We start from the raw sequence: 24,659 nt of genomic DNA on the forward strand, positions 1-24,659 counted from the left end.
GCCCTTCCCTGCCCTGTCCCACCCTGTCCAACTCGCCCGTTCAGCCTCTCCCTGACCCATCCTGCTAGCTCAGCCCCTCGCCTGTTTGCTTGTTTGGCTTTCCCCCACCCCACCCTGTTTACTTGGCGCATCCTCTCTTTCCCGTCCTGCACTCACTCGCTTGGCTTCTCCCCATAGCTGTCCCTCTCTCTCTGACTTGATCTACTTCCCACCCCTTGGCCCCGTCACTCTCGCTTGCTGTCTGTATCACGCTCTCTTTTTGCACCCCCATTCCACCACCTCATGCTGTCTCTTGCTCTAACATACTCGCGCCGATGTTTCTCTACACGTTCTGGCCTGTATCTCACTCTGTTTCTTTACTTTGCAGCAAGAAGTGGAAAATTTCAAGAAGCTGAATATGATCAGCAGAGAGGAGTTTGACACTCTGACCCCTGAACCTCCTGTTGATCCAAACCAAGAAGTTCCACCTGGGCCACCAAAGCCACAGCAAGGTAAGGAAATCTTATTGGTTCATACCCCCGTCCGAACCTCACGTGGCTCCGGTCATTTACTCTGGGGGAAACAACTAATAAACTGGCGCCTTGAAAGAGTAATGAAATTAATAAAACTCAATTGGGTATGGAGGAAAAGCAGAGATTGAGACTAGATAGATAGTTTCATTGATGGGCTGAATATCCTCCTGTGTGGTAACATTCTGTGAATTGGAATGGAACCCGACAGGCCAACCAGCCTTACAATCTGTTTACTGTTGGCACTTGTCAAGCTGCTTGTCAATATAAGAGCCCATTCTTCTGCCTCTGTTGCTCTCAGATTTGACGCAAGGTGGGGCTGGGAATATCGGAGGTGAGGCAGAGGGAGCAGTTTCTCCTTTTTGACCTCTCAAAACCCCTCAAAAGAGTTGAAGAGCTTGCAAAAAACATCTGGGTCCCCTTGTTTCAGAACTATTATTCAGTTATTGAAGGTTGTAGAGAAGGATATTCCATTATTATATGCTGTAAGCTAAACATTATAAGTTTAAACCATTAGTCTGTGTGTCAAGTGCATACTATAACCCAAACCGTATATCTGCTCCCAGTACCTACAGATGCATTGGCCAATAAACTTTTTGGTGCAGCTGAACCACCAGTGTCTTGTGTGGCACGATCTTTGCCAACAACTGTACCAGAATCACCAAACTATCGGGGTGCACGGACCCCTCGCACCCCTCGCACACCTAGGTTAAAGGATCCAAGTCAAACACCCAGATTTTACCCTGTTGTGAAAGAAGGGAGGCCATTGGATGCAAAGGTAAGACACTGGCATGGGGTTTTACTTTTAAGGACTTATTAAAACAAACTTGGAGCAGCCCACAGCTAAGGGGAAATGTTGCTTCTTTGTTTTAAAAAAAAAAATTGAATAAAAAGTGCAAATACTTTTGCAGCCCTTAACTGGAACCCCCTCTTGTAAAGGGTATACTGGCCTTAGCCACAGTTGAGTGACAATCCTCCAAATGGTAGTTGTTGTGAAGACTTTCAGCAACACCATGAATTTAGACAATGAACGTCCCAGTGGCATTTCACAGAAGCTTGATTGAAGAGAGATGGGAATTGAATTTCTAAAGCACGTTCACCACCTCCAGGCGTCTCAATAGTGTAATCATTTTTGCGGTACAGGAAATTTGGTGGCTAATTTGTGCAAGGTGAGACTACAGAGACAGCAATGTGATAATGACCAGATAATCTTTTGTTTTAAATCATGTTGGCTGAAGCATAAATATTTATCAGGATCCCAGGGGCAACTGTCTTACTCTCCTCCTGATGGTCTCATGGGGTCTTTAGGTCCAATAAACCAGTGCTGGAAATACTCAGTGGGCCCGGCAGCCTCTATTGATGGCAAAAATGTTTTGAGTCGAGTATTAAGTTCCATCGAGATATATTCAACTCAAAATATTAGCTATTTCTCGTTTCACAGATCCTGCCAGACCTGTTGAATATTTCCAACTTTTTTCCTTTTCATTTCAGATTTCCAGCATCCATCTTTTAAATTTAGAGTACTCAATTCATTTTTTCCAATTAAGGGACGATTTAGCGTGGCCAGTTCACCTACCCTACACATCTTTGGGTTGTGGAATTGAAACCCACGCAAACACGAGAAGAATGTGCAAACTCCACACAGACAGTGACCCAGAGCCGGGATCGAACCTGGGATCTCGGCACCGTGAGGCAGCAGGGCTATTCCACTGCACCACAGTGCTGCTCTTAGCATCCATCTTAACATTATCTTTTCCATCAAAAGGAGGGGACTGACGGGCCCATTAATATCTCATCTGAAGTAAGGCACTTCCGACAGGGTGGTACTCCCTCGGGACCATCCTCTGGCGAAGCGCCGCTGCCTCGGCACCACCGCTCGGGGGGGGGGGCACTGTCTCGGGATCGCCCCTCAGGCAGGGTGCCGCTGCCTTGGGACTGCCCCTCGGCCAGGGCGCCGCTGCCTCGGGACCAAATTGTGGACTCCAGCCTCTGGAGTGGAACTTGACTCCACAGCCTTCTCAGTCTCAGGTGAAAATGTGCTGTGTACTGAGCCATAGCTGGCACTAATTGCTGGCAAGCCAAAGACTAAGGTCATCTGGAAGGTTGCACAAAGCCTGTTCATGGAGAACAGTGTTTGGAGTGGAGTTGAGGGGAAATTCCGGAACCCGAACCATAGACTTCTGAATGCTTGGCTGCCAATGGTGGTGCGAAAGGACAGGGTTCATGAGAGCCACTTAGTTGATGGAGGAATGAGCTGTGTATTTTGTGGAAGTCCAGTTTTCTTCTTGTACCCTTTCACTCATAGTGAAGTTAAAACTCACCACTATTCTTAGAATTCCCCCTATACCAAAAAAGGGTCGATATTCTAAATGGTGAACAGGGATTCTCACTCCCTGATTCCGATGCAGGCTTCAGTGGGTGCTATTCAGGTCAAACTATATTTTCAAGTTATCCCACAGTATAACCCATACCTTCACCGAAGAATTTTACCTACTTACCCCTTAATAGCATCGATGTCCTGGGTCCTGCGTTGCTAAGTAAGTAAAGTAGGCTAATAATCACTGTTTCAGGTTAAAATTTCTAAGTTATTTTATTATAATGTTTTTTTAAAAGGTAAGGTAAAAAGATCTTGCTTCTGGATCCTTCCTGTTGGTTGAAGGGACCTTCAGGCCCACCTTGACAATCAATCTTCTTTAAAGTCTGGTCTTCTTGAGATGTATTCGCTGGTGAATTTGGTTGCCGTGTTCTATCCTTCCCATGTACCGAGCTGCGAGAGCTGGCTCTGCTGGCTGTCCCCTTTCGTCGGGTTTATATTCTTTCGAACAGTTATGAAATTTTAACAACTTTATTGTAAATGAGCTTATTTCACTTTGATTTTGACTTTAAATTATGTTCCTCATAGACAGGTTGTCTCCAATTTTCTTTTAATTGACTTGATGTTAGTAGAATTTCACACTTCGAATTGACACCAAATTCGACTGAGCATCATCCATCCTTTCCAGCTATTTACTAAGAGAGTTAATTTCAGTGAAGGTGTGAAACCTTTGCTTTTAACTGTATGCTAAAATGTTACTTGGTTATGACTTGAAAGACCTGCCTGTTTTAAACATTCGTCATTTAATTCAATTGAAACTCTCATCCATGCTTTTCCAGAAACTTCCTAAGATAGTTACACTCAATGAAGGTGTGAGCCATTGTTTTAGCTAAATACCAGAATCCTGTGTGTTTCTAAGCCTGCTTGTGAGAAAGAATCTGCATTTTATAATCCTGCTCTTTGCAGCTGCTATTAACCTTTTGTGGGATCTTTCCCTGTATCCTCTCAGACCAGATATTGCCAGACTTCCATGTTTCAAATGACACATTTTTCTGTATTTTCAAGAACAATAGACAATTCTAAAATGTGATTGAATGTACAGACAACAAGAACATTTTGGGTAAAAAGGATCAGACAGCTCCTTTAGTCTGTAACGAGCAGGAGATATTGTATCAATATTCGAGACTACTTTTGGAGTTATTGCCATTTATTACAGACTCCTCGGAAGCGGAAAACAAGGCACAGCTCAAACCCTCCACTTGAGAGCCATGTGGGCTGGGTGATGGATTCAAGAGAGCACCGGCCAAGAACGTCGTCCTTCAGGTTAGATGCTGCACAGAATGAGAGAAAAGTCCTCTCTAAACAACTTGATAACCATAATGTTAAATAAGATTGAAGTGGAAAGATCCCATGGAAAATGTGAGCAAAATAACCAGGTAATTTTCTGGTGAGGGGGAAATTCGGCGTAGTGTTACAGTGATGGGAAAGCATGGCGAGTGCGGTCTCGATCATGTTACATTGAGGGGATTTCCAGGGTAATATTACAGTGAGGGGGAATCTCAGAGTAATATTACCAAGACGAAGAAACTCGAGGCAATGATACCGTGAAGAAGGAACTCGGGGTAATGTTACAGTGAGGGGTGATCTCAGGGTAATGTTACAATGAGGAGGGAATCTCAGCGAAATGTTACCGTGAGGAGGCATCTCCGGGTGATGTTACAATGAGGGGGGAATCTCAGGATAATGTTGCAGTGAGGGGCGATCTCAGGGCAATGTTAAACAGGAGGGATCTCAGGGTAATGTTACAGTGAGGGGGAGTCTCAGGGTAATGTTACAGTGAGGGGGAATCTCAGGGTAATGTTACACTGAGGTGGGATCTCAGGGTAATGTTACAGTGAGGGGGAGTCTCAGGGTAATGTTACAGTGAGGGGGGAGTCTCAGGGTAATGTTACCGTGAGGGGGGAGTCTCAGGGTAATGTTACAGTGAGGAGGGATCTCAGGGTAATGTTACAGTGAGGAGGGATCTCGGGGTAATGTTACAGTGAGGAGGGAGTCTCAGGGTAATGTTACAGTGAGGAGGGATCTCGGGGTAATGTTACAGTGAGGAGGGAATCTCAGGGTAATGTTGCAGTGAGGGGAATCTCAGGGTAATTTTACACTGAGGAGGGATCTCAGGGTACGGTACAGTGAGGGGGGATCTCAGGGTAATGTTACACAGGAGGGATGTCAGAGTAATGTTACAGTGAGGGGTGAACTCCGGGTAATGTTACTGTGAGGCGAGATCTCAGGGTGATGTTCCAGTGAGGGGGCATCTACAGTGAGGAGGGATCTCAGGGTAATGTTACAGTGAGGGGAGATCTCAGGGTAATGTTACAGTGAGGAGGGATCTCCGGGACATGTTACAGTGAGGGGGGATCTCAGGGTAATGTTACAGTGAGGGGGGATCTCAGGGTAATGTTACAGTGAGGGGGGATCTCACGGTAATGCTGGTGAGGGGGGATCTCAGGGTATGGTACAGTGAGGGGCGATCTCAGGGTAATGTTACAATGAGGAGGGATCTCAGGGTCATGTTACAATGAGGGGGGATCTCAGGGTAATGTTACAATGAGGGGGGATCTCAGGGTAATATTACAATGAGGGGGGATCTCAGGGTAATGTTACAGTGAGGGGAGATCTCGGGGTAATGTTACAGTGAGGGCGGAGTCTCAGGGTAAGGTTACAGTGAGGGGAGATCTCAGGGTAATGTTACAGTGAGGGGATCTCAGGGTAATGTTACAGTGAGGGGGGAGTCTCAGGGTATGGTACAGTGAGGGGCGATCTCAGGGTAATGTTACAGTGAGGAGGGAGTCTCAGGGTATGGTACAGTGGGGGGAGATCTCCGGGTAATGTTACAGTGAGGGGTGATCACCGGGTAATGTTACAGTGTGGGTGGAATCTCAGGGAAATGTTACCGTGAGGGGGGGATCTCCGGATGATGTTACAGTGAGGGGGGGGGACTCTCAGGGTAATGTTAGAGAGGTGGAATCTCAGGGTAATGTTACACTGAGGAGGGATCTCGGGGTAATGTTACAGTGTGGAGCGATCTCGGTAATGTTACAGTCAGGGGGAATCTCAGGGTAATGTTACAGTGAGGGGGATCTCAGGATAATGTTACAATGAACGGAGATCTCGATAATGTTGCAGTGAGGGGGGATCTCAGGGTAATGTTACAATGAGAGGGGAGTCTCAATGTAATGCTACAGTGAGAGGGGATCTCTGGGTAATGTTACAGTGAGGAGGGATCTCTGGGTAATGCTACAGTGAGGAGGGAGTCTCAGTGTAATGTTGCAGTGAGGAGGGATCTCTGGGTAATGTTACAGTGAGTTGGGATCTGAGGATAATGTTACTGTGAGGCGAGATCTCAGGGTGATGTTCCAGTCAGGGGGCATCTACAGTGAGGAGGGATCTCAGGGTAATGTTACAGTGAGGGGAGATCTCAGGGTAATGTTACAGTGAGGGGGGATCTCAGGGTAATGCTGGTGAGGGGGGATCTCAGGGTAATGTTACAGTGAGGAGGGATCTCCGGGAAATGTTACAGTGAGGGGGGATCTCAGGGTAATGTTACAGTGAGGGGGGGTCTCAGGGTAATGCTGGTGAGGGGGGATCTCAGGGTATGGTACAGTGAGGGGCGATCTCAGGGTAATGTTACAATGAGGAGGGATCTCGGGGTCATGTTACAGTGAGGGGAGATCTCAGGGTAATGTTACAGTGAAGGGGAATCTCAGGGTAATGTTACAGTGAGGGCGGAGTATCAGGGTAAGGTTACAATGAGGGGAGATCTCGGGGTAATGTTACAGTGAGGGCGGATCTCAGGGTAATGTTACAGTGAGGGGAGATCTCAGGGTAATGTTACAATGCGGAGTATCAGGGTAAGGTTACAGTGAGGGGAGATCTCAGGGTAATGTTACAATGCGGAGTATCAGGGTAAGGTTACAGTGAGGGGAGATCTCAGGGTAATGTTACAGTGAGGGGCGATCTCAGGGTAATGTTACAATGAGGGGGGATCTCGGTAATGTTACAGTGAGGGCGGAGTCTCAGCGTAAGGTTACAGTGAGGGGAGATCTCAGGGTAATGTTACAGTGAGGGGATCTCAGGGTAATGTTATAGTGAGGGGCAATCTCAGGGTAATGTTACAATGAGGAGGGATCTCAGGGTAATGTTACAATGAGGGGGGATCTCAGGGTAATGTTACAGTGAGGGGGGAGTCTCAGGGTATGGTACAGTGAGGGGAGATCTCCGGGTAATGTTACAATGAGGGGTGATCACCGGGTAATATTACAGTGAGGGGGGGGGGTCTCAGGGTAATGTTAGTGAGGTGGAATCTCAGGGTAATGTTACACTGAGGAGGGATCTCAGGGTAATGTTACAGTGTGGGGCGATCTCAGGGTAATGTTACAATGAGGAGGGATCTCAGGATAATGTTACAATCAACGGAGATCTCGATAATGTTACAGTGAGGGGGGATCTCCGGGTAATGTTACAATGAGAGGGGAGTCTCAATGTAATGCTACAGTGAGAGGGGATCTCGGGGTAATGTTGCAGTGAGGGGGGAGTCTCAGGATAATGTTACAGTGAGGGGAGATCTCGATGATACAGCGAGGGGGGATCTCAGGGTAATGTTACAGTGAGGGGATATCTCAGGGTAATGTTACAGTGAGGGGGGATCTCAGGATAATGTTACAGTGAGGGGGGATCTCAGGGTAATGTTACAGTGAGGGGGGATCTCGGGATAATGTTACAGTGAGGAGGGATCTCGGTAATGTTACAATGAGGGAATCACGGGGTAATGTTACAGTGAGGGGGAATCTCAGGGTAATGTTACAGTGAGGGGAGATCTCTGGGTGATGTTCCAGTGAGGGGGCATATACAGTGAGGAGGGATCTCATGGTAATGTTACAGTGAGGGAGTGTCCCAGGGTAAGGTTACAGTGGGGGGGAATCTCAGGGTAAGGTTACAATGAGGAGGGATCTCAGGGTAAGGTTACAGTGAGGAGGGATCTCTGGGAAATGTTACAGTGAGGGGGGACCTCCGGATAATGTTACAGTGAGGGGGGATCTCGGGGCAATGTTACAGTGAGGGGGGATCTCAGGATAATGTTACAGTGAGGGAGGATCTCAGGGTAATGTTACAGTGAGGGGGGATCTCTGGGAAATGTTACAGTGAGGGGGGGTCTCAGGGTAATGTTACAGTGAGGGGGAATCTCAGGGTAATGTTACAGTGAGGGGAGATCTCAGGATAATGTTACAGTGAGAGGGGATCTCAGGATAATGTTACAGTGAGGGGGAATCTCAGGGTAATGTTACAGTGAGGGGAGATCTCAGGATAATGTTACAGTGAGAGGGGATCTCAGGATAATGTTACAATGAGGGGGGATCTCAGGATAATGTTACAGTGAGAGGGGATCTCAGGATAATGTTACAGTGAGGGGGGATCTTAGGATAATGTTACAGTGAGGGGGGGTCTCAGGATAATGTTACCGTGCGGAGGGATCTCAGGGTAATGTTACACAGGAGGGATGTCAGGGTAATGTTACACAGGAGGGATGTCAGGGTAATGTTACTGTGAGGGGTGAACTCGGGGTAATGTTACTGTGAGGCGAGATCTCAGGGTGATGTTCCAGTGAGGGGGCATCTACAGCGAGGAGGGATCTTAGGGAAATGTTACAGTGAGGGGGGAGTCTCAGGGTAATGTTACAGTGTGGGGGGAGTCTCAGGGTAAGGTTACAGTGAGGAGGAATCTCCGGGAAATGTTACAGTGAGGTGGAATCTCAGGGTAATGTTACAGTGAGGGGGGAGTCTCAGGGTAATGTTACAGTGAGGGGGAATCTCAGGGTAATGTTAGTGAGAGGCGATCTCAGGGTAATGTTACAGTGAGGGGGGAATCTCAGGGAAATGTTACAGTGAGGAGGGATCTCAGGGTAATGTTACATTGAGGTGGGATCTCAGGGTACGGTACAGTGAGGGGAGATCTCAGGGTAATGTTAGTGAGGGGCGATCTCGGGGTAATGTTACAGTGAGGAGGGATCTCAGGGTAATGTTACTGTGAGGGGGGAGTCTCGGGGTAATGTGATAGTGAGGGGGGATTCTCAGGGAAATGTTACAGTGAGGGGGGAGTCTCAGGGTAATGTTACAGTGAGGGGAAGTCTCAGGGTAATGTTACAGTGAGGGGGGAAATTCAGGGTAATGTTACAGTGAGGGGGAATCTCAGGGTAATGTTACACTGAGGTGGGATCTCAGGGTAATGTTACAGTGAAGGGGAATATCAGGGTAATGTTACAGTGAGGGGGAATATCAGGGTAATGTTACAGTGAGGAGGGATCTCAGGGTAATGTTACAGTGAGGAGGGATCTTGGCGTAATGTTACAGTGAGGAGGGAATCTCAGGGTAATGTTGCAGTGAGGGTGAATCTCAGGGTAATGTTACAGTGAGGGGGGATCTCAGGGTGATGTTCCAGTGAGGGGGAATCTCAGGGTGATGTTCCAGTGAGGGGGCATCTACAGCGAGGAGGGATCTCAGGGTAATGTTACAGTGAGGGGAGCGTCTCAGAGTAATGTTACAGTGTGGGGGGAGTCTCAGGGTAAGGTTACAGTGAGGAGGGATCTCCGGGAAATGTTACAGTGAGGGGGGATCTCAGGGCAATGTTACAGTGAGGGCGGATCTCAGGGTAATGTTACAGTGAGGGGAGATCTCGGTAATGTTACAGTGAGGAGGAATCTCCGGGAAATGTTACAGTGAGGGGGGATCTCAGGATAATGTTACAATGAGGAGGGATCTCAGGCTAATGTTACAGTGAGGGGGGATCTCGGGGCAATGTTACAGTGAGGGGGGATATCAGGATAATGTTACAGTGAGGGGGGTTCTCAGGGTAATGTTACAGTGAGGGGGGATCTCAGGATAATGTTACAGTGAGGGGGGATCTCAGGGTAAGTTACAGTGAGGGGGGAGTCTCGGTAATGTTACAGTGAGGGGGGAGTCACAGGAAAATGTTACAGTGAGAGGGGATCTCAGGGTAATGTTACGATGAGGGGGGATCTCGGGGTAATGTTACAGTGAGGGGAGATCTCAGGGTAATGTTACCATGAGGAGGGATCTCAGGGTAATGTTACAATGAGGGGGGATCTCGGTAATGTTACAGTGAGGGCGGAGTCTCAGGGTAAGGTTACAGTGAGGGGAGATCTCAGGGTAATGTTACAGTGAGGGGGATCTCAGGGTAATGTTACAATGAGGGGGGATCTCGGTAATGTTACAGTGAGGGCGGAGTCTCAGGGTAAGGTTACAGTGAGGGGAGATCTCCGGGTAATGTTACAATGAGGGGTGATCACCAGGTAATATTACAGTGAGGGGGGGAGTCTCAGGGTAATGTTAGTGAGGTGGAATCTCAGGGTAATGTTACACTGAGGAGGGATCTCAGGGTAATGTTACAGTGTGGGGCGATTTCAGGGTAATGTTACAATGAGGAGGGATCTCAGGGTAATGTTACAGTGTGGGGCGATCTCAGGGTAATGTTACAATCAGGAGGGATCTCAGGATAATGTTACAATCAACGGAGATCTCGATAATGTTACAGTGAGGGGGGATCTCAGGGTAATGTTACAATGAGAGGGGAGTCTCAATGTAATGCTACAGTGAGAGGGGATCTCGGGGTAATGTTGCAGTGAGGGGGGAGTCTTAGGATAATGTTACAGTGAGGGGAGATCTCGATGATACAGCGAGGGGGGATCTCAGGGTAATGTTACAGTGAGGGGATATCTCAGGGTAATGTTACAGTGAGGGGATATCTCAGGGTAATGTTGCAGTGAGGGGGGATCTCAGATAATGTTACAGTGAGGGGGGATCTCGGGATAATGTTACAGTGAGGAGGGATCTCGGTAATGTTACAATGAGGGAATCACGGGGTAATGTTACAGTGAGGGGGAATCTCAGGGTAATGTTACAGTGAGGGGAGATCTCTGGGTGATGTTCCAGTGAGGGGGCATATACAGTGAGGAGGGATCTCAGGGTAATGTTACAGTGAGGGGGTGTCCCAGGGTAAGGTTACAGTGAGGGGGAATCTCAGGGTAATGTTACAGTGAGGGGAGATCTCTGGGTGATGTTACAGTGAGGGCGGATCTCGGGGTAATGTTACAATGAGGGGAGATCTCAGGGAAATGTTACAATGAGGAGGGATGTCAGGGTAATGTTACTGTGAGGGGTGAACACGGGGTACTGTTACTGTGAGGCGAGATCTCTGGGTGATGTTCCAGTGAGGGGGCATATACAATGAGGAGGGATCTCAGGGTAATGTTAGAGTGAGGGGGGAGTCTCAGGGTAATGTTAGAGTGAGGGGGGAGTCTCAGGGTAAGGTTACAGTGAGGGGGAATCTCAGGGTAAGGTTACAATGAGGAGGGATCTCAGGGTAAGGTTACAGTGAGGAGGGATCTCTGGGAAATGTTACAGTGAGGGGGGATCTCCGGATAATGTTACAGTGAGGGCGGATCTCAGGGTAATGTTACAGTGAGGGGGGATCTCGGGATAATGTTACAGTGAGAGGGGATCTCAGGATAATGTTACAGTGAGGGGGGATCTCAGGATAATGTTACAGTGAGGGGGGGTCTCAGGATAATGTTACAGTGAGGAGGGATCTCCGGGAAATGTTACAATGAGGAGGGATATCAGGGTAATGTTACACAGGAGGGATGTCAGGGTAATGTTACTGTGAGGGGTGAACACGGGGTAATGTGACTGTGAGGCGAGATCTCAGGGTGATGTTCCAGTGAGGGGGCATCTACAGCGAGGAGGGATCTCAGGGTAATGTTACAGTGAGGGGGGCGTCTCAGGGTAATGTTACAGTGTGGGGGGAGTCTCAGGGTAAGGTTACAGTGAGGAGGGATCTCCGGGAAATGTTACAGTGAGGGGGGATCTCAGGGCAATGTTACAGTGAGGGCGGATCTCAGGGTAATGTTACAGTGAGGGGAGATCTCGGTAATGTTACAGTGAGGGGCGATCTCAGGGTAATATTACAGTGAGGAGGAATCTCCGGGAAATGTTACAGTGGGGGGATCTCAGGATAATGTTACAATGAGGAGGGATCTCAGGCTAATGTTACAGTGAGGGGGGATCTAGGGGCAATGTTACAGTGAGGGGGGATATCTGGATAATGTTACAGTGAGGGGGGTTCTCAGGGTAATGTTACAGTGAGGGGGGATCTCAGGGTAAGTTACAGTGAGGGGGGAGTCTCGGTAATGTTACAGTGAGGGGGGAGTCACAGGAAAATGTTACAGTGAGAGGGGATCTCAGGGTAATGTTACGATGAGGGGGGATCTCGGGGTAATGTTACAGTTAGGGGTTGACTCAGGATAATGTTACAGGGAGGGGAGATCTCGGGGTAATGTTACAGTGAGGGGGGATCTCGGGGTAATGTTACAGTGAGGGGGGATCACGGGATAATGTTACAGTGAGGGGGGATCTCGGGGTCATGTTACAGTGAGGAGAGATCCTGGGGTAATGTTACAGTGAGGGGGGTGGGGTCTCAGGTAATGTTACAGTGAGGGGCGATCTCAGGGTAATGTTAGTGAGGGGCGATCTCAGGGTAATGTTACAGTGAGGGGGGAATCTCAGGGAAATGTTACAGTGAGGAGGGATCTCAGGGTAATGTTACATTGAGGTGGGATCTCAGGGTACGGTACAGTGAGGGGAGATCTCAGGGTAATGTTAGTGAGGGGCGATCTCGGGGTAATGTTACAGTGAGGAGGGATCTCAGGGTAATGTTACAGTGAGGGGGGAGTCTCGGGGTAATGTTACAGTGAGGGGGGAGTCTCAGGGTAATGTTACAGTGAGGGGGAGTCTCCGGGTAATGTTACAGCGAGGGGGGAATCTCGGGGTAATGTTACAGTGAGGGGGAATCTCAGGCTAATGTTACAGTGAGGGGGGAGTCTCAGGGTAATGTTACAGTGAGGGGGAATCTCAGGGAAATGTTACCGTGCGGAGGGATCTCCGGATGATGTTACACAGGAGGGATGTCAGGGTAATGTTACTGTGAGGGGTGAACTCGGGGTAATGTTACTGTGAGGCGAGATCTCAGGGGGATGTTCCAGTGAGGGGGCATCTACAGTGAGGAGGGATCTCACGGTAATGTTACAGTGAGGGGGGAGTCTCAGGGTAAGGTTACAGTGAGGGGGAATCTCAGGGTAAGGATATACTGAGGTGGGATTTCAGGGTAATGTTACAATGAGGGGGAGTCTCCGGGTAATGTTACAGTGAGGGGGAATCTCAGGGTAATGTTACAGTGAGGGGAAATATCAGGGTAATGTTACAGTGAGGGGGAATCTCAGGGTAATGTTACAGTGAGGGGGGAGTCTCGGGGTAATGTTACAGTGAGGGGGAATCTCAGGGTAATGTTAGTGAGGGGCGATCTCGGGGTAATGTTACAGTGAGGAGGGATCTCGGGGTAATGTTACAGTGAGGAGGGAGTCTCGGTAATGTTACAGTGAGGATGAATCTCGGGGTAATGTCACAGTTAGGAGGGAATTTCGGTAATGTTACAGTGAGGAGGGATCTCAGTGTAATAGAACATAGAACGATACAGCGCAGTACAGGCCCTTCGGCCCTCGATGTTGCACCGACATGGAAAAAATCTAAAGACCATCTAACCTACACTATGCCCTTATCATCCATATGCTTATCCAATAAATTTTTTAATTCCCTCAATGTTGGCGTGTTCACTACTGTTGCAGGTAGAGCATTCCACGGCCTCACCACTCTTTGCGTAAAAAAACCCACCTCTGACCTCTGTCCTATATCTATTACCCCTCAATTTAAGGCTATGTTACAGTGAGGAGGGATCTCGGGGTAATGTTACAGTGAGGGAGAATATCAGGGTAATGTTACAGTGAGGGGGGAGTCTCAGGGTAATGTTACAGTGAGGGGGAATCTCAGGGAAATGTTACAGTGAGGTGGAATCTCAGGGTAATGTTACAGTGAGGGGGGAGTCTCAGGGTAATGTTACAGTGAGGGCGAATCTCAGGGTAATGTTAGTGAGACGCGATCTCGGGGTAATGTTACAGTGAGGGGGAATCTCGGTAATGTTACAGTGAGGGGGAATCTCAGGGTAATGTTAGTGAGGGGGCGATCAAAGGGTAATGTTACAGTGAGGGGGGAATCTCAGGGAAATGTTACAGTGAGGAGGGATCTCAGGGTAATGTTACATTCAGGTGGGATCTCAGGGTACGGTACAGTGAGGGGAGATCTCATGGTAATGTTAGTGAGGGGCGATCTCGGGGTAATGTTACAGTGAGGAGGGATCTCAGGGTAATGTTACTGTGAGGGGGGAGTCTCGGGGTAATGTGATAGTGAGGGGGGAATCTCAGGGAAATGTTACAGTGAGGGGGGAGTCTCAGGGTAATGTTACAGTGAGGGGGAGTCTCAGGGTAATGTTACAGTGAGGGGGGAAATTCAGGGTAATGTTACAGTGAGGAGGGATCTCAGGGTAATGTTACAGTGAGGAGGGATCTCGGCGTAATGTTACAGTGAGGAGGGAATCTCAGGGTAATGTTGCAGTGAGGGGGAATCTCAGGGTAATTTTACACTGAGGAGGGATCTCAGGGTAATGTTACAGTGAGGGGCGATCTCAGGGTAATGTTACAGTGAGGGGGGATCTCAGGGTAATGTTACACAGGAGGGATGTCAGGGTAATTTTACTGTGAGGGGTGAACTCAGGGTAATGTTAGTGAGGAGGGATCTCCGGGAAATGTTACAGTGAGGGGGATCTCGGTAATGTTACAGTGAGGCCGGATCTCAGGGTAATGCTAGTGAGGGGGGATCTCAGGGTATGGTTCAGTGAGGGGCGATCTCAGGGTAATGTTACAATGAGGAGGGATCTCAGGGTAATGTTACAATGAGGGGGGATCTCTGGGTAATGTTACAGTGAGGGCGGAGTCTCAGGGTAAGGTTACAGCGAGGGGAGATCTCAGGGTAAGGTTACAGTGAGGGGAGATCTCAGGGTAATGTTACAGTGAGGGGATCTCAGGGTAATGTTACAGTGAGGGGGGAGTCTCAGGGTATGGTACAGTGAGGGGCGATCTCAGGGTAATGTTACAGTGAGGGGGGAGTCTCAGGGTAATGTTATCGTGAGGAGGGATCTCCGGATAATGTTACAGTGAATGGGGAGTCTCAGGGTAATGTTAGTGAGGGGGAATCTCAGGATAATGTTACACTGAGGAGGGATCTCAGGGTAATGTTACAGTCAGGGGCGATCTCAGGGTAATGTTACAATGAGGAGGGATCTCAGGATAATGTTCCAGTGAGGAGGAATCTCAGGGTAATGTTACAATGAGGGAATCTCTGGGTAATGTTACAGTGAGGGGGGATCTCAGGGTAATGTTACAGTGAGGGGGAATCTCAGGATAATGTTACAGTGAGGGGCGATCTCTGGGTAATGTTACAGTGAGGGGCGATCTCAGGGTAATGTTACAGTGAGGGCGGATCTCAGGCTAATGTTACAGTGAGGGGAGATCTCAGGGAAATGTTACAATGAGGAGGGATCTCGGTATTGTTACACAGGAGGGATGTCAGGGTAATGTTACTGTGAGGGGTGAACTCGGGGTAATACTGTGAGGCGAGATCTCAGGGGGATGTTCCAGTGAGGGGGCATCTACAGTGAGGAGGGATCTCACGGTAATGTTACAGTGAGGGGGGAGTCTCAGGGTAAGGTTACAGTGAGGGGGAATCTCAGGGTAAGGATATACTGAGGTGGGATTTCAGGGTAATGTTACAGTGAGGGGGGAGTCTCAGGGTAATGTTACAGTGAGGGGGAATCTCAGGGTAATGTTAGTGAGAGGCGATCTCAGGGTAATGTTACAGTGAGGGGGGAATCTCAGGGAAATGTTACAGTGAGGAGGGATCTCAGGGTAATGTTACATTGAGGTGGGATCTCAGGGTACGGTACAGTGAGGGGAGATCTCAGGGTAATGTTAGTGAGGGGCGATCTCGGGGTAATGTTACAGTGAGGAGGGATCTCAGGGTAATGTTACTGTGAGGGGGGAGTCTCGGGGTAATGTGATAGTGAGGGGGGATTCTCAGGGAAATGTTACAGTGAGGGGGGAGTCTCAGGGTAATGTTACAGTGAGGGGAAGTCTCAGGGTAATGTTACAGTGAGGGGGGAAATTCAGGGTAATGTTACAGTGAGGGGGAATCTCAGGGTAATGTTACACTGAGGTGGGATCTCAGGGTAATGTTACAGTGAAGGGGAATATCAGGGTAATGTTACAGTGAGGGGGAATATCAGGGTAATGTTACAGTGAGGAGGGATCTCAGGGTAATGTTACAGTGAGGAGGGATCTTGGCGTAATGTTACAGTGAGGAGGGAATCTCAGGGTAATGTTGCAGTGAGGGTGAATCTCAGGGTAATGTTACAGTGAGGGGGGATCTCAGGGTGATGTTCCAGTGAGGGGGAATCTCAGGGTGATGTTCCAGTGAGGGGGCATCTACAGCGAGGAGGGATCTCAGGGTAATGTTACAGTGAGGGGAGCGTCTCAGAGTAATGTTACAGTGTGGGGGGAGTCTCAGGGTAAGGTTACAGTGAGGAGGGATCTCCGGGAAATGTTACAGTGAGGGGGGATCTCAGGGCAATGTTACAGTGAGGGCGGATCTCAGGGTAATGTTACAGTGAGGGGAGATCTCGGTAATGTTACAGTGAGGAGGAATCTCCGGGAAATGTTACAGTGAGGGGGGATCTCAGGATAATGTTACAATGAGGAGGGATCTCAGGCTAATGTTACAGTGAGGGGGGATCTCGGGGCAATGTTACAGTGAGGGGGGATATCAGGATAATGTTACAGTGAGGGGGGTTCTCAGGGTAATGTTACAGTGAGGGGGGATCTCAGGATAATGTTACAGTGAGGGGGGATCTCAGGGTAAGTTACAGTGAGGGGGGAGTCTCGGTAATGTTACAGTGAGGGGGGAGTCACAGGAAAATGTTACAGTGAGAGGGGATCTCAGGGTAATGTTACGATGAGGGGGGATCTCGGGGTAATGTTACAGTGAGGGGAGATCTCAGGGTAATGTTACCATGAGGAGGGATCTCAGGGTAATGTTACAATGAGGGGGGATCTCGGTAATGTTACAGTGAGGGCGGAGTCTCAGGGTAAGGTTACAGTGAGGGGAGATCTCAGGGTAATGTTACAGTGAGGGGGATCTCAGGGTAATGTTACAATGAGGGGGGATCTCGGTAATGTTACAGTGAGGGCGGAGTCTCAGGGTAAGGTTACAGTGAGGGGAGATCTCCGGGTAATGTTACAATGAGGGGTGATCACCAGGTAATATTACAGTGAGGGGGGGAGTCTCAGGGTAATGTTAGTGAGGTGGAATCTCAGGGTAATGTTACACTGAGGAGGGATCTCAGGGTAATGTTACAGTGTGGGGCGATTTCAGGGTAATGTTACAATGAGGAGGGATCTCAGGGTAATGTTACAGTGTGGGGCGATCTCAGGGTAATGTTACAATCAGGAGGGATCTCAGGATAATGTTACAATCAACGGAGATCTCGATAATGTTACAGTGAGGGGGGATCTCAGGGTAATGTTACAATGAGAGGGGAGTCTCAATGTAATGCTACAGTGAGAGGGGATCTCGGGGTAATGTTGCAGTGAGGGGGGAGTCTTAGGATAATGTTACAGTGAGGGGAGATCTCGATGATACAGCGAGGGGGGATCTCAGGGTAATGTTACAGTGAGGGGATATCTCAGGGTAATGTTACAGTGAGGGGATATCTCAGGGTAATGTTGCAGTGAGGGGGGATCTCAGATAATGTTACAGTGAGGGGGGATCTCGGGATAATGTTACAGTGAGGAGGGATCTCGGTAATGTTACAATGAGGGAATCACGGGGTAATGTTACAGTGAGGGGGAATCTCAGGGTAATGTTACAGTGAGGGGAGATCTCTGGGTGATGTTCCAGTGAGGGGGCATATACAGTGAGGAGGGATCTCAGGGTAATGTTACAGTGAGGGGGTGTCCCAGGGTAAGGTTACAGTGAGGGGGAATCTCAGGGTAATGTTACAGTGAGGGGAGATCTCTGGGTGATGTTACAGTGAGGGCGGATCTCGGGGTAATGTTACAATGAGGGGAGATCTCAGGGAAATGTTACAATGAGGAGGGATGTCAGGGTAATGTTACTGTGAGGGGTGAACTCGGGGTACTGTTACTGTGAGGCGAGATCTCTGGGTGATGTTCCAGTGAGGGGGCATATACAATGAGGAGGGATCTCAGGGTAATGTTAGAGTGAGGGGGGAGTCTCAGGGTAATGTTAGAGTGAGGGGGGAGTCTCAGGGTAAGGTTACAGTGAGGGGGAATCTCAGGGTAAGGTTACAATGAGGAGGGATCTCAGGGTAAGGTTACAGTGAGGAGGGATCTCTGGGAAATGTTACAGTGAGGGGGGATCTCCGGATAATGTTACAGTGAGGGCGGATCTCAGGGTAATGTTACAGTGAGGGGGGATCTCGGGATAATGTTACAGTGAGAGGGGATCTCAGGATAATGTTACAGTGAGGGGGGATCTCAGGATAATGTTACAGTGAGGGGGGGTCTCAGGATAATGTTACAGTGAGGAGGGATCTCCGGGAAATGTTACAATGAGGAGGGATATCAGGGTAATGTTACACAGGAGGGATGTCAGGGTAATGTTACTGTGAGGGGTGAACACGGGGTAATGTGACTGTGAGGCGAGATCTCAGGGTGATGTTCCAGTGAGGGGGCATCTACAGCGAGGAGGGATCTCAGGGTAATGTTACAGTGAGGGGGGCGTCTCAGGGTAATGTTACAGTGTGGGGGGAGTCTCAGGGTAAGGTTACAGTGAGGAGGGATCTCCGGGAAATGTTACAGTGAGGGGGGATCTCAGGGCAATGTTACAGTGAGGGCGGATCTCAGGGTAATGTTACAGTGAGGGGAGATCTCGGTAATGTTACAGTGAGGGGCGATCTCAGGGTAATATTACAGTGAGGAGGAATCTCCGGGAAATGTTACAGTGGGGGGATCTCAGGATAATGTTACAATGAGGAGGGATCTCAGGCTAATGTTACAGTGAGGGGGGATCTAGGGGCAATGTTACAGTGAGGGGGGATATCTGGATAATGTTACAGTGAGGGGGGTTCTCAGGGTAATGTTACAGTGAGGGGGGATCTCAGGGTAAGTTACAGTGAGGGGGGAGTCTCGGTAATGTTACAGTGAGGGGGGAGTCACAGGAAAATGTTACAGTGAGAGGGGATCTCAGGGTAATGTTACGATGAGGGGGGATCTCGGGGTAATGTTACAGTTAGGGGTTGACTCAGGATAATGTTACAGGGAGGGGAGATCTCGGGGTAATGTTACAGTGAGGGGGGATCTCGGGGTAATGTTACAGTGAGGGGGGATCACGGGATAATGTTACAGTGAGGGGGGATCTCGGGGTCATGTTACAGTGAGGAGAGATCCTGGGGTAATGTTACAGTGAGGGGGGTGGGGTCTCAGGTAATGTTACAGTGAGGGGCGATCTCAGGGTAATGTTAGTGAGGGGCGATCTCAGGGTAATGTTACAGTGAGGGGGGAATCTCAGGGAAATGTTACAGTGAGGAGGGATCTCAGGGTAATGTTACATTGAGGTGGGATCTCAGGGTACGGTACAGTGAGGGGAGATCTCAGGGTAATGTTAGTGAGGGGCGATCTCGGGGTAATGTTACAGTGAGGAGGGATCTCAGGGTAATGTTACAGTGAGGGGGGAGTCTCGGGGTAATGTTACAGTGAGGGGGGAATCTCAGGGAAATGTTACAGTGAGGGGGGAGTCTCAGGGTAATGTTACAGTGAGGGGGAGTCTCCGGGTAATGTTACAGCGAGGGGGGAATCTCGGGGTAATGTTACAGTGAGGGGGAATCTCAGGCTAATGTTACAGTGAGGGGGGAGTCTCAGGGTAATGTTACAGTGAGGGGGAATCTCAGGGAAATGTTACCGTGCGGAGGGATCTCCGGATGATGTTACACAGGAGGGATGTCAGGGTAATGTTACTGTGAGGGGTGAACTCGGGGTAATGTTACTGTGAGGCGAGATCTCAGGGGGATGTTCCAGTGAGGGGGCATCTACAGTGAGGAGGGATCTCACGGTAATGTTACAGTGAGGGGGGAGTCTCAGGGTAAGGTTACAGTGAGGGGGAATCTCAGGGTAAGGATATACTGAGGTGGGATTTCAGGGTAATGTTACAATGAGGGGGAGTCTCCGGGTAATGTTACAGTGAGGGGGAATCTCAGGGTAATGTTACAGTGAGGGGAAATATCAGGGTAATGTTACAGTGAGGGGGAATCTCAGGGTAATGTTACAGTGAGGGGGGAGTCTCGGGGTAATGTTACAGTGAGGGGGAATCTCAGGGTAATGTTAGTGAGGGGCGATCTCGGGGTAATGTTACAGTGAGGAGGGATCTCGGGGTAATGTTACAGTGAGGAGGGAGTCTCGGTAATGTTACAGTGAGGATGAATCTCGGGGTAATGTCACAGTTAGGAGGGAATTTCGGTAATGTTACAGTGAGGAGGGATCTCAGTGTAATAGAACATAGAACGATACAGCGCAGTACAGGCCCTTCGGCCCTCGATGTTGCACCGACATGGAAAAAATCTAAAGACCATCTAACCTACACTATGCCCTTATCATCCATATGCTTATCCAATAAATTTTTTAATTCCCTCAATGTTGGCGTGTTCACTACTGTTGCAGGTAGAGCATTCCACGGCCTCACCACTCTTTGCGTAAAAAAACCCACCTCTGACCTCTGTCCTATATCTATTACCCCTCAATTTAAGGCTATGTTACAGTGAGGAGGGATCTCGGGGTAATGTTACAGTGAGGGAGAATATCAGGGTAATGTTACAGTGAGGGGGGAGTCTCAGGGTAATGTTACAGTGAGGGGGAATCTCAGGGAAATGTTACAGTGAGGTGGAATCTCAGGGTAATGTTACAGTGAGGGGGGAGTCTCAGGGTAATGTTACAGTGAGGGCGAATCTCAGGGTAATGTTAGTGAGACGCGATCTCGGGGTAATGTTACAGTGAGGGGGAATCTCGGTAATGTTACAGTGAGGGGGAATCTCAGGGTAATGTTAGTGAGGGGGCGATCAAAGGGTAATGTTACAGTGAGGGGGGAATCTCAGGGAAATGTTACAGTGAGGAGGGATCTCAGGGTAATGTTACATTCAGGTGGGATCTCAGGGTACGGTACAGTGAGGGGAGATCTCATGGTAATGTTAGTGAGGGGCGATCTCGGGGTAATGTTACAGTGAGGAGGGATCTCAGGGTAATGTTACTGTGAGGGGGGAGTCTCGGGGTAATGTGATAGTGAGGGGGGAATCTCAGGGAAATGTTACAGTGAGGGGGGAGTCTCAGGGTAATGTTACAGTGAGGGGGAGTCTCAGGGTAATGTTACAGTGAGGGGGGAAATTCAGGGTAATGTTACAGTGAGGAGGGATCTCAGGGTAATGTTACAGTGAGGAGGGATCTCGGCGTAATGTTACAGTGAGGAGGGAATCTCAGGGTAATGTTGCAGTGAGGGGGAATCTCAGGGTAATTTTACACTGAGGAGGGATCTCAGGGTAATGTTACAGTGAGGGGCGATCTCAGGGTAATGTTACAGTGAGGGGGGATCTCAGGGTAATGTTACACAGGAGGGATGTCAGGGTAATTTTACTGTGAGGGGTGAACTCAGGGTAATGTTAGTGAGGAGGGATCTCCGGGAAATGTTACAGTGAGGGGGATCTCGGTAATGTTACAGTGAGGCCGGATCTCAGGGTAATGCTAGTGAGGGGGGATCTCAGGGTATGGTTCAGTGAGGGGCGATCTCAGGGTAATGTTACAATGAGGAGGGATCTCAGGGTAATGTTACAATGAGGGGGGATCTCTGGGTAATGTTACAGTGAGGGCGGAGTCTCAGGGTAAGGTTACAGCGAGGGGAGATCTCAGGGTAAGGTTACAGTGAGGGGAGATCTCAGGGTAATGTTACAGTGAGGGGATCTCAGGGTAATGTTACAGTGAGGGGGGAGTCTCAGGGTATGGTACAGTGAGGGGCGATCTCAGGGTAATGTTACAGTGAGGGGGGAGTCTCAGGGTAATGTTATCGTGAGGAGGGATCTCCGGATAATGTTACAGTGAATGGGGAGTCTCAGGGTAATGTTAGTGAGGGGGAATCTCAGGATAATGTTACACTGAGGAGGGATCTCAGGGTAATGTTACAGTCAGGGGCGATCTCAGGGTAATGTTACAATGAGGAGGGATCTCAGGATAATGTTCCAGTGAGGAGGAATCTCAGGGTAATGTTACAATGAGGGAATCTCTGGGTAATGTTACAGTGAGGGGGGATCTCAGGGTAATGTTACAGTGAGGGGGAATCTCAGGATAATGTTACAGTGAGGGGCGATCTCTGGGTAATGTTACAGTGAGGGGCGATCTCAGGGTAATGTTACAGTGAGGGCGGATCTCAGGCTAATGTTACAGTGAGGGGAGATCTCAGGGAAATGTTACAATGAGGAGGGATCTCGGTATTGTTACACAGGAGGGATGTCAGGGTAATGTTACTGTGAGGGGTGAACTCGGGGTAATACTGTGAGGCGAGATCTCAGGGGGATGTTCCAGTGAGGGGGCATCTACAGTGAGGAGGGATCTCACGGTAATGTTACAGTGAGGGGGGAGTCTCAGGGTAAGGTTACAGTGAGGGGGAATCTCAGGGTAAGGATATACTGAGGTGGGATTTCAGGGTAATGTTACAATGAGGGGGAGTCTCCGGGTAATGTTACAGTGAGGGGGAATCTCAGGGCAATGTTACAGTGAGGGGAAATATCAGGGTAATGTTACAGTGAGGGGGAATCTCAGGGTAATGTTACAGTGAGGGGGGAGTCTCGGGGTAATGTTACAGTGAGGGGGAATCTCAGGATAATGTTAGTGAGGGGCGATCTCGGGGTAATGTTACAGTGAGGAGGGATCTCGGGGTAATGTTACAGTGAGGAGGGAGTCTCGGTAATGTTACAGTGAGGATGAATCTCGGGGTAATGTCACAGTTAGGAGGGAATTTCGGTAATGTTACAGTGAGGAGGGATCTCAGTGTAATAGAACATAGAACGATACAGCGCAGTACAGGCCCTTCGGCCCTCGATGTTGCACCGACATGGAAAAAATCTAAAGACCATCTAACCTACACTATGCCCTTATCATCCATATGCTTATCCAATAAATTTTTTAATTCCCTCAATGTTGGCGTGTTCACTACTGTTGCAGGTAGAGCATTCCACGGCCTCACCACTCTTTGCGTAAAAAAACCCACCTCTGACCTCTGTCCTATATCTATTACCCCTCAATTTAAGGCTATGTTACAGTGAGGAGGGATCTCGGGGTAATGTTACAGTGAGGGAGAATATCAGGGTAATGTTACAGTGAGGGGGGAGTCTCAGGGTAATGTTACAGTGAGGGGGAATCTCAGGGAAATGTTACAGTGAGGTGGAATCTCAGGGTAATGTTACAGTGAGGGGGGAGTCTCAGGGTAATGTTACAGTGAGGGCGAATCTCAGGGTAATGTTAGTGAGACGCGATCTCGGGGTAATGTTACAGTGAGGGGGAATCTCGGTAATGTTACAGTGAGGGGGAATCTCAGGGTAATGTTAGTGAGGGGCGATCAAAGGGTAATGTTACAGTGAGGGGGGAATCTCAGGGAAATGTTACAGTGAGGAGGGATCTCAGGGTAATGTTACATTCAGGTGGGATCTCAGGGTACGGTACAGTGAGGGGAGATCTCATGGTAATGTTAGTGAGGGGCGATCTCGGGGTAATGTTACAGTGAGTAGGGATCTCAGGGTAATGTTACTGTGAGGGGGGAGTCTCGGGGTAATGTGATAGTGAGGGGGGAATCTCAGGGAAATGTTACAGTGAGGGGGGAGTCTCAGGGTAATGTTACAGTGAGGGGAGATCTCAGGGAAATGTTACAATGAGGAGGGATCTCGGTATTGTTACACAGGAGGGATGTCAGGGTAATGTTACTGTGAGGGGTGAACTCGAGGTAATGTTACTGTGAGGCGAGATCTCAGGGTGATGTTCCAGTGAGGGGGCATCTACAGAGAGGAGGGATCTCGGTAATATTACAGTGAGGGGGGAGTCTCAGAGTAATGTTACAGTGAGGGGGGAGTCTCAGGGTAAGGTTACAGTGAGGGGGAATCTCAGGTTAAGGTTACAGTGAGGGGGAATATCAGGGTAATGTTACAGTGAGGGGGAATCTCAGGGAAATGTTACAGTGAGGTGGAATCTCAGCGTAATGTTACAGTGAGGGGGGAGTCTCAGGGTAATGTTACAGTGAGGAGGGAGTCTCAGGGTAATGTTACAGTGAGGAAGGATCTCCGGGTAATGTTACAGTGAGGTGGAATCTCAGCGTAATGTTACAGTGAGGTGGTATCTCAGGGTAATGTTACAGTGAGGAGGGATCTCGGGGTAATGTTACAGTGAGGGGGGAGTCTCGGTAATGTTACAGTGAGGATGAATCTCGGAGTAATGTCACAGTGAGGAGGGAATTTCGGTAATGTTACAGTGAGGAGGGATCTCGGGGTAATGTTACAGTGAGGAGGGATCTCGGGGTAATGTTACAGTGAGGAGGGATCTCGGGCAGTGAGGAGGGAATCTCAGGGTAATGTTGCAGTGAGGGGGAATCTCAGGGTAATTTTACACAGGAGGGATGTCAGGGTAATGTTACTGTGAGTGGTGAACTCAGGGTAATGTTACTGTGAGGCGAGATCTCAGGGTGATGTTCCAGTGAGGGGGCATCTACAGTGAGGAGGGA

General features: G+C 49.0%; 1 protein-coding gene across 8 annotated transcripts in view; it reads left to right on the plus strand.

The window, feature by feature from the left end:
* larp1 (La ribonucleoprotein 1, translational regulator) overlaps nucleotides 1-24,659 on the plus strand; it is a 206,535-nt gene that overhangs the window by 143,470 nt on the left and 38,406 nt on the right. For all 8 annotated transcript variants that reach the window (XM_038796170.1, XM_038796165.1, XM_038796168.1 and 5 more), the window contains 3 exons: nucleotides 368-491; nucleotides 1,076-1,287; nucleotides 4,040-4,146. In XM_038796170.1, the coding sequence (XP_038652098.1) occupies nucleotides 368-491; nucleotides 1,076-1,287; nucleotides 4,040-4,146 (443 nt within the window). The remainder of the gene's footprint in view (nucleotides 1-367; nucleotides 492-1,075; nucleotides 1,288-4,039; nucleotides 4,147-24,659) is intronic.

Source organism: Scyliorhinus canicula, chromosome 4, assembly GCF_902713615.1.
Source record: "Scyliorhinus canicula chromosome 4, sScyCan1.1, whole genome shotgun sequence".
Taxonomy (NCBI): Eukaryota; Metazoa; Chordata; class Chondrichthyes; order Carcharhiniformes; family Scyliorhinidae; genus Scyliorhinus; species Scyliorhinus canicula.